Raw genomic sequence first — 9991 nt, forward strand, 5'->3', positions numbered from 1 at the left:
GATTCTAATGATTAGATTTTTTTTTACACAAAAAATCTAGATTGCAGGCTATATTGAGTTAAGATCCCCAGAGAACCGACCGTGTGTGAGTGTGTTTGTGTGTGTTTGGGTTGGGGGGGGTGTGGTGTGGTGGGTGTGAGAGTGTCTGGGTGTGTATGAGAGCATCCTGTGTGAGAGTGTCTGGGTGTGTGTGTGTGTGTGTCTGTGTGTGTTGTCTAGGAACGTCTAAATGTTTGTGTATATGTGTGTGTGTGTGTGTATTTTTCTCAGTGAAACTCAGTGAATGTGTATGCGTGTGTTTGTGTCTGTGAAACTCTAAATGTGTGTGTGTGTGAGTGAGAGAGCGAATGTCTGGGTGCATGTGTGCGTGCATGTGTGCGTGTGCGTGCATGTGTGCGTGTGCGTGCGTGTGGCTCCTGTGTGTGTCTGACCGTGTAATGGAAGCTGTCTGTAGTAGCATACCGCTCGCCCTAAGGTTTTCATACGTAGGTGAGTGGAGGAGCGGTGGGTGCGGGGGGGCGGAGGGGGCGGCCTCGAGGACAAAGCTGGCTCTTCTCCAGCCTTGGCTTGTGTTGCACCTCTGCTTGTTTGAGGTCCCGGGCCCAGGGGTGTAAATCCAGGTAGCACCGGCATGACACAGCGTCAGCCACCCCTTTGTGGTGGCTGGCTCCAGCACAGAAGCTAGGCGCTATCCCCTCAGTGCATCCCGTGTTTGTCCGGTGTAAATATTTGCGTCAGTTTCCATGGTACTTCAGAGCAACGCAAAGGGAGGAAAGTGGATGTGACTCCCCTTTGATGGTTGAATGACTCTTGGGGGGGGAGAAGAAGAGAAGGGAAGATATTTCTCGGGACAATGCAAGACCCCGGACGCCGCAATAAGGGAACAGTCTGTTACAAAAACACTCTGGTTCGATTTTTTTTTTTACCCCGATAGCCTTAGTGCGTAATACGTTACAAAAACAATATCGGCATAAAGGTCACAATTTCCCCCGCTCCCATGTAATTGTTATTCCCTACCACCAAAGCAGACGCCTCAATTATTCATCCTCAGTCAAGTTTTCACATCACACCCAGTAATGAAGATTAGAATTTGACTGGCACTTAGTGGTTTTACCGACGTGTTTTTTTCCCATGTGAGCCTTGAGCTCCACGGCCTCTCCCAGCACTCTGGGCCCCCGGGAAGGAAGACGTGCTCCCCCCCCCCCCCCCCCCTGTCTCTCCGTGTCCAGCCTCCTCCCCTCCTCCCTCCCCCCCCCCCAGTGGGAACCTTACTGCTGCCGGGGCTACCCGAGAGTCAGGACCAAAGTCTTGTGGTGGGTGGGGGTGGGGGTGGAGGGGGACGGGGGGGGGTGGAGGGTGGAGGGGGGGGGGTGGGGGGGGGAGTCAGGCATCTCCCGTCGGCGTTCCCAGTAGGAGGCGGATTAGGACTAGACAGAGGTTAGCTCTGCTTCCCAGAGGGAACGGGCAGGAGTGAGGGCCGGGGAGCCACGCATAACTCAAAAACACAGTCACCGTTTAAACTCTAACCCCCCCCTCCCCTCAAAGAGTATATATATCTGTTTGACTCTTTCAACTTCCAAGAACAGGAAAAACAGAGCGGGGCAGATGATCTACAGCGGCGCTTTATGACGATAGGGCCACGTTAAACGGTCTGTTTTTACGCGCGCTTATTTATGTTTTGACGCATCTCAAAACCGGCTCTCAGTGGCTTATTTCGGAGTACCTTTTGGGCCGTCGTTTCTTTTCTCAGGTGATTAACAAATCACAGATTATTACATAAGAGGGAGGGCTTGTTTACGATGACCGAAGGCCTTTTTTTTTTTCCACCACTAATCAGGCTAACCAGATCATTTAAGAATGACTCACTTAACCAAAAAATAAGACATTACATTACCACCGTGATTCAGCCTTTTGGTCCCTTGTAGCGCAAAAAAAACACAACCGTGTCCCCGCACTGTCAAGGGGAAAACTACCGGGGGCGCAGCCCGCAGCCCGCAGCCCACAGATTGAGTGTGAAGACCCCTAGCGTGTAACGGCTCTGCCCGGCCCAACAGAGTAGCAGCATTCAGCCCGGCCCCGGCGTACAGCGCAGTCCCTGTCAGCACTGCCTCTCTCCAAGAGCTCCGGGCCGCCTAAACTAATATTTGCGAAGCATGCAGCAACCCAATTAACAGCTGCCAAAGTCCTAACGAGGGCCATTGGAAAATAGCGCCGGCAGAGGAATGGAAATAGATAGAATTTCCTTCTCTCCGTTTTTTTTTTTGCAAAAGCCACGAGCCACACGCAGGGAACCCACACCGCAAATTCATTAGGTCTTTTTGGGCTCAGATGAAAAACATTAAGGCATACCACAAAGGCCTCAGCCCGGGTTCCTTTGTTCATTCACATATGGCAGCGCGCAGTGAGTGTGGGGCCGGGGCCCCGTGTGTTTACCCTAGCCACCCCCGTCACCCAGGGTCCGGGGAGAACAAAGGGAGCCGTTGAGGGATCCTGAGGAAGCAGGAGACACAGCGTACGGAACGGCGCACTTTGACATCATCGACGGGGCAGAGAGCAACGGGGAGTGGGAGCGGCGGCGCGCGGCGAGCGGTGACGGCGATGGTTTCCTCATGGGACGCCTGCAGCAACAGCAGCGACACTATTGGTGTTTATCCACATGTCACAAGTTGAATTACCGCTGATTGGTGGCGGGTTAAAGTGGCTGGAGCTTTGGCTTATGATTTTAACTCCACATTGAGACACGGGAATAAACCTCTGGTTTCCTGTTGTCTGAAAGCCTCAATTCATGCCATCAATTTAGTTTTTTTTTTTTTGTATCACAAATATCCACCGGTTGAAAAACAATATGTGAGCAGACTACTAAAAGATCTAAAAAAAGACTTATTGAGTAAACAAATAGTATTTGTATTTTATAAACTTTGTGTGTGTGTTGCTCACAGAGAGGAATGTATCAGCTCCCGCTCTACGGCTGACGGTATGCAACAGGGAACAGAACAGGCAAAAGTAAAAGCTGCAGACGGCATGTCTAAACACGCCAGGTGTTTGTTCCAATTCTGCCCCAATGCGCCCTAACCCCGCGCTTACCCTTAACGCACAAAGACGACGGCGTAATAACCGCACAACCTCCGCACTGTGTGTGTTTTTAATGGCCGCGGGATCACCTGACCTCTGAACAAATACACATTATTAAGGCGGGGCCTAAATTACCTGCAATTTGTGATGGTTAGATAGGCCCGGCTGTTCCTCCAGCCCGGGCCCGGTCTGCGTTCTACCTGTCAGGAGGAGACGTTATTCCCTGGGATCCTCCTCCTCGCTCCGGGGGGGGGGGGGGGGGGGGGGTCCCTCCGGTCCCATTGTGAGTAAATACCTGCAGCCTGATCCCCCCAGCGGAGGCTGACTGATTGTTGCACGATCACTGAGGCTTGTCCTCTTGAGCGGCGGATTCCTGGGTGACAGCAAGTGTCTGCGTGGTGGAACAAAGGCTGCGGGGTGGGGCGCGCGAAGGGGGGGTAACGAACGAGAGGGCCGGGGCAGCACTAGCCCTCTGGCTGGGCTCTGATCGAGTCTGAGCCTGCCTCCTTGCACAGGTGCGAGGCTATACCTTTTATCTGTTTGTGTTTTTTTCTTCTTCTTCTTATTCTTCCTCTTTCGTCCTCTCCCTCAGTTTGCGCATTAAATCACACTTCTCTCTTCACTTTTCTTGTCTGGCGTTGCTTCTTTTGTTTTGTTTTTTGTTTTTTTCTAGACCCAACCACTCAACCTCTCCTCCTCCCACCCCCCCCTCTACCCCCCACACACGGAACCATTTTTTTTTTCTTCTTCTTCTCCTCTCGCTGTAATTCATGCCACTCATTTGCAGTGTTTTCAGGAGAGACAAATTAAAAGGGGATTCTTATATTGCTCTGTCACACTGGGCTGCAGGTCTCATGAATCACAATAAATTCTATTAAGCAGCGTTCCCTCCACAGCCCCTCTTCCCCGGCGCCACACAGGGGGCTTGTCTCTGTTAATGCTTAACATCTGTGTTTATTTATACAATCACTTACCTAGCTAACTGATTTCTAAATGCCCCCCCCCCCCCCCCGCCCACCTCCTCCCCCAAGAAATTATAGTTAATATGCATTTGCAAAATGCCCAAATAGTGTCATATTTAGATGGAAATATGCAAACAATAAAGCACCTAATTGCATGCGGCCTTCTCTGTGCGTGGTCGTGCTTCTGGTCATGGTCGCGGAGTCTTCCGCGATGGACGAGGCTGAAACACGGCGATTCTTCTTCATGTCCCGCCACTCAGAGGGCCCAGACACCCTGCGCGCTCTCTGCATTCTTGGCACCTCAAATGGTGCCGTGTTTGGAAAACAAATCTCTCGCTCTTTCTCTGCTTCAGGAGTGAAATAGATCTAATTTTTTCTCAAAGAGTATTTCGCCGACGTTATACTTGTCATACTTTCCTATGGCTTACTGGAGCAATCCCCCCCCCCCCCTCCCCCTCAAAAAAATAAACATAAGTCCATACTAGATGACACGGTACGAGGCAACAAAAATCTATGCCCCCAGCCCCCCCGCCCCCCCCCATCTTGCAACCCTTAATGAAGTAAGTCAATTGCATGGTTTCCCATCTAACTGTGTCTGAAGCACTGGCTGATGGCAGCTTGTTGTTCGATGCCCCCCTTACTCGTAAGAAACTCACCTATGCCCGCGTGCATGCACGCCAGTATATAAATTGCTGAATCAGTGTCAGTGATAGAGTAATGGCACGGGAGCCGTCGTAAATTAGAGCCAGCGATTTCACGGGGCAGACAGTGGCTGTCGTGTCTGAGTGAGCGCCCGCTCCTGAGCTAATGAATACCTTCATCTGGCCTGGCAGTCAGCAGATTGCCCCGCGTTGATGGATACTGTCAACCCCGCCGCCACACCACATTTCACTGCACAATAAACACGGTTGTCAAAACCAAACAAAGTGAAATCAATTCATCCTGTACAGTGAGTGCATGCTAAATGAAATTAACGTACTGTGCCGATCGGCGGCGGCCAAAGCAGTGTATTATTCCTGAATTCCTGTTGGCTTAGGGGCAGGCTGACAGGCGAGGGGAAACTAGACGTCCCTGGCAATACGAGAGAACAAAAAGCCAAGCGCAGCGTAATCAAATTAATAACAGAGTGGGTTGGATCATTTGATAATTGTGTTGAGGAATCACGTCAGACCTAACATTTTATAATTGCGTTGATCTGTAGTGTTTTGAAGCTAGGAAAATCTGAGATTACTCATTGGCTTTTCGACTCAGACAGTAAGAATAAAATAAGAGACGCTGAGCACATGAAGCCTGACTAAGTGAAGAGTAATGATATTATCGTGCATTACTCATTACTTTGCGCATGACGCCTGACTTAGTAATCAGTAACGCATGATATTATCATGTGTTACTCAATAATTAGCATATGAAGCCTGACTAAGTAATCAGTAACGCATGATATTATCATGTGTTACTCAATAATTAGCATATGAAGCCTGACTAAGTAATCAGTAACGCATGATATTATCATGTGTTACTCAATAATTAGCATATGAAGCCTGACTAAGTAATCAGTAACGCATGATATTATCATGCGGTACTCATTACTTAGCACATGAAGCCTGACAACGTAATGAGTAATGCATGATAATACCATGACTCAAATCACTGCCTGAAAAATGTTTTTATCCCCACGGCAGCTGTAACTCATTTCTCCCTGAAGCACAACATGACCTTTGTGTCAATAAACTGTGCCTTGTTGAAACTCTATTTCACAAGGTTTAACAGCACATGAACAGGTCGTGTGCGCTGAAGATCAAAAAAATACATAAAGAAAATGTAAAAAGACTGAATACTCGTGAATCCATTTTGCCAGCCATTACTCATTAAAGGTTATTTTGTGTTGATCAACTGAAATAATAATAATAGAGATGAAACCCCAGGTAACGGGTGCCAGGCTTGCAGTGGGACGGCCTAATGAGAGCTCTTCACATGTGCGTGATGAAATATGCATGAGTCATCCCGAGCTTTCTTTTCCACATTTGACTTCATTAAAGATGTATCGTAGCATATGGAAAGCGTTTTTTTTTTAATCTTATTTTTCATGCCTTGTTTATCAACATGTTTTTGTTTGTTTAAATATTCATATTGCTTTTATTTAATTCTTTCACATCTAACATATAAAAGGAAGCAAATGCGCATGCAAACAGAAATCATTATCAGTCAGATGTACAGTTTAATACGGAGAGACTCTCTTATGCTGATTGTCAATGACTTGATTGAGAAGCGGCTCTTTGCTCACTCATGTTAACTGTATGCCTGAGTTTGTGTGTGTGTGTGTGTGTGTGTGTGTGTGTGTGTGTGTGTGTGTGCGTGTGCGTGTGCGTGTGTGTGTGTGCGCGCGCACTTGCCTTGTGTTTGTGATTATGTGTCCGTGCATGCATATAGTTAAAAGAAGGGATGTGTCTAAGCTTGACTTCCCTTGGATATATGTGTTGAAATGTTCTCTGAAAAAAAAGGTTGTGTAGAGTTTGGCAGTCAACACTTCCAGATATTGCCCTATTCAAGTTGGCTTGTGCATTTGTTTGATTTGTTTAGGACTGTCACATTGCTGTAAGTAGGAAGGAGACTGAGACAACATTAAGAACTTGTATTGAAGCCCCCAGTTTGGCTTCATGTTAGTCTGAGGCTGTTAAGCGCCACGCTGTGGTCCTTCATCAGTCATCCTCCAGCAGTCTCCCCACAGCATCTCTTCTACGTTAAGGATGCACATGTGTCAGGTTCGGCAGTCGAAGGCTCCCCAGGTGTATCGGAGGCCACACTCGACTGGAGGCTGTGATGATAGTTAACGGTGGATGGGGGGCGAGCGACGGCTCGTGTCATGTGATTAACGGCCTCCGTTGTTCTCTTCCTTCTTCTTGCTCTGGCATTTTCCAGGGCGCAAAGAAGTCAATGGCTCAGCCCATAAAGCACAACCCTATTATTGTTGGCCAACAGGCGGCGCCAGCACCACCGAGGCCCGGGTGTACAGGGAGGCCCGAGGGCGCAACACCACCGAGCCGCACATCAAGCGGCCCATGAACGCCTTCATGGTCTGGGCCAAGGACGAGCGGCGCAAGATCCTGCAGGCCTTCCCCGACATGCACAACTCCAACATCAGCAAAATCCTGGGTAAACCTCCCTCCTCGTTTAGGCCGTCGTCTGCTGGTTCACGGAACAGAAGGGAACCGCGGTGAACGAACCGCCAATCATCCAGTAGCCTCGAATCAATATGGTGTTGATCCCCTTTGCACATTCCACACTAGTTTTCTCTCGTCGTGCGTAGCTTCGCGCTCAAGAGCCACGGATTACTTACAGTATGTACACGTGTCGCTCGCTCACTGCAAACGTACAGGACGCAGACGACGTCCTCCTCTGTGTAAGGGAACATCTGCACTCTGTACTGTTTAAGAGCAGGGGACGGGATGGTTGATGGTGGGTTAGAGTGTGTGTGTTGGGGAGGGGGGGGGGGTCAGGGCTAGTTTGGTGGATAGGGGAGGGGTCTTATCTGATTGGCCCCGCCGTGGATCAAACCACTACGGTACACACGGATGGATTTACAGCACGTCACCGCCGTAAGTGTTTGTCATGAAAAATGACAGAGGCTAAATGGGTCTCGTCCCCCCCGGCCCTGAGAGGCCATAGATCAGGGTTATTAAACGTGCTGGTAGCCACGCCGGAGCGCGCTGTACAGCTAGCGCTGTTTAATACAGCCGCCTGTCGTCACCAGCTCCCCAGCGGTGTGCGCACCGCAGAGAACACGGCCATCAGGAAATGTCAAATGGGCACTATTCTAAATTCCTGTTTTTTTTTTCCACATACAATTTAGTTTAATTCCGTTTTTTCAAAAATGAAATTGAAACGTGTTGTTTTGCCTGTGTAGGTTCAAGGTGGAAGTCCATGTCTAACCAGGAAAAGCAGCCTTACTATGAGGAGCAGGCACGCCTCAGTAAAATCCACCTAGAGAAGTACCCTAACTACAAGTACAAGCCCCGACCCAAGCGGACCTGCATTATCGACGGTAAGAAGCTCCGCATTGGCGAGTACAAGCAGATGATGCGCTCACGACGACAGGAAATGAGGCAGTTCTTCACTGTGGGGTAGGTGCACAGTCACTGTCCTACAAACAGTGACTCGCAAACACACACCAATGATTCCATCAACATTTGACGTTGTTTCAGAAAATGTGTAAATGTGTAGGTGTGTGTGGTTTAGTTTGAAGTGATTTTTAAATTGTAAATAACGTTTTATACGTAACATGTTTGTGTTGAGCTTGATTGTTAATAAATGTGAGGACTGAACTAGAAGACAAATAGAGACGTGATTACAAGACATTAAGCCTAAGAACAGCTGTCTTGACCTACATGGTGAATTGTTTAATTTACTGCCGTGTGGCCGGCCTGGAGAAGCTTCTCCAGGTGCTGTCCCTGTGTCAGTCGTAGGCCGCACGCTGGCTGGAATTTCAATCATCCAGTACAACAGCAGAACAGAAACAGTGGCTTTATGTAGCCAATAAACTATTACAATATGAAAAAAAAATGCTCTAAACAGGAGCTGTCAGGAGACTTTCTCTTTTCCCAAATTATTTCCACAGAGCTGGTGAACGCTAAATTCTACATTCCCAGTTTAAGTGCCTGAGACCAGAGTACGTTTTGGTTGGCTTCAAACTGCATTTGTTTGTTCAGGGTTCTCGTTAGTTCCTAGCTAGTGATTCTTTTTTTATTTTTTGTCTAAAAGTAAATCATTGTTTTCTTAAATTGTAGACTAAATTCCCCCTCCTTTTTTCCTCCCATTTCCCTCTTTGTCCCCTCCAATTGATCCCTCCCTTGCTCTCTCTCTCTCTCTCTCCCTCTCTATCTCTCTCCCTCTCCCTCCATCTCTCTCCCTCTCTATCTCTCTCTCTCTCTCTCTCTCTCTCTCTCTCCCTCTCCCTCCATCTCTCTCCCTCTCTATCTCTCTCTCCCTCTCTATCGCCCTCTCCCTCTCCCTCTCCCTCTCCCTCTCTATCTCTCTCTCTCTCTCTCCCTCTCTATCCCTCTCTCTCTCCCTCCCTCCCTCCCCCCCCCCCCCCCCCCGCCCGTGTGCAGTCAGCAGGCGCAGATCCCCATCAGTACCAGTGCGGGTGTTGTCTACCCCGGGGCCATAACCATGGCGACCACCACACCCTCCCCTCAGATGACCTCCGAGTGCTCCAGCGCGTCGGCCAGCCCCGAGCCCCCGCTGCCCGTCATCCAGAGCACCTTCAACATGAAGCTAGAGCCCAGCCCCCTACTGGTGAACAGCGGCGGCGGCGGCGGCGGCGAGCGCCCCAACGGCGAGGAGGAGATGGACCTGTACGAGGACTTTGAGGAGGAGCCCAAGTCGGACTATAGCAGCGAGAACGAGGCGCAGGAGCCCGTCAGCGCCACCTAAGGGCCCCCTCCCTGCTCACAAACAAACAAAAATAAAACGCCAATCAGAACCATTGGGGGGGGGATGACGGGGGGGGGCGGACTGGACGCACACACCACACGCGACACACACAACAAAAACTCATCCGAAAAGAGGATTGGCCCGCGGAGCTGAGAGACTGATCTGAGGAGGAGGAGGAGGAGGAGGAGGAGGGATGGAGGAGGAGGAGGAGAGGAGGAGGAGGAGGAGGAGGAGGAGGAGGGGGGGGGGTGAGAAAATGAAAAAAAACAAAAAACATTGAGTTCAAAGTAAATAGACGACTTAAGAAAAAAAAGAGAAACACTCTTAATGATGTATCCTCCACGAGCCAGCATGCGGACGTGGTTTCATGAGATCAACACATATTGGGTCTTAAGTGTTTTCTACAGTTGTGTGTAAAGCGGTTTGGTTGTAGTTTTTTTTTTTTTTTTTAATCTCGCTGTTCATTTTTATGTCGTTATCATGGACATTTACACAATTGGGTTTAAAGCGTACCATTGGAACTTGAA

General features: G+C 49.2%; 1 protein-coding gene across 1 annotated transcript; it reads left to right on the forward strand.

Moving 5' to 3' along the window:
* The first annotated feature begins 6671 nt into the window (after positions 1-6671).
* LOC311356450 (transcription factor Sox-6-like) lies at positions 6672-9521 on the forward strand. Its single transcript, XM_084476230.1, has 3 exons — positions 6672-7184; positions 7936-8152; positions 9140-9521. Exons 1-3 carry the CDS (start codon positions 7091-7093, stop codon positions 9462-9464), a joined length of 636 nt encoding a protein of 211 aa, XP_084332356.1. The 5' UTR covers positions 6672-7090; the 3' UTR covers positions 9465-9521.
* The last annotated feature ends 470 nt before the right edge of the window (positions 9522-9991 follow it).

Source organism: Micromesistius poutassou, assembly GCF_964030765.1.
Source record: "Micromesistius poutassou genome assembly, chromosome: 12".
Classification (NCBI taxonomy): Eukaryota; Metazoa; Chordata; class Actinopteri; order Gadiformes; family Gadidae; genus Micromesistius; species Micromesistius poutassou.

Excerpts from the sequence above, each read along its gene's own strand:
- LOC311356450 (XM_084476230.1), top strand. The coding sequence starts at position 7,091 with ATGAACGCCTTCATGGTCTGGGCCAAGGACGAGCGGCGCAAGATCCTG. Across the intron at positions 7,185-7,935 it reads CAACATCAGCAAAATCCTGG|GTTCAAGGTGGAAGTCCATG; the intron begins GTAAACCTCCCT and ends TTGCCTGTGTAG. Across the intron at positions 8,153-9,139 it reads AGGCAGTTCTTCACTGTGGG|TCAGCAGGCGCAGATCCCCA; the intron begins GTAGGTGCACAG and ends GCCCGTGTGCAG.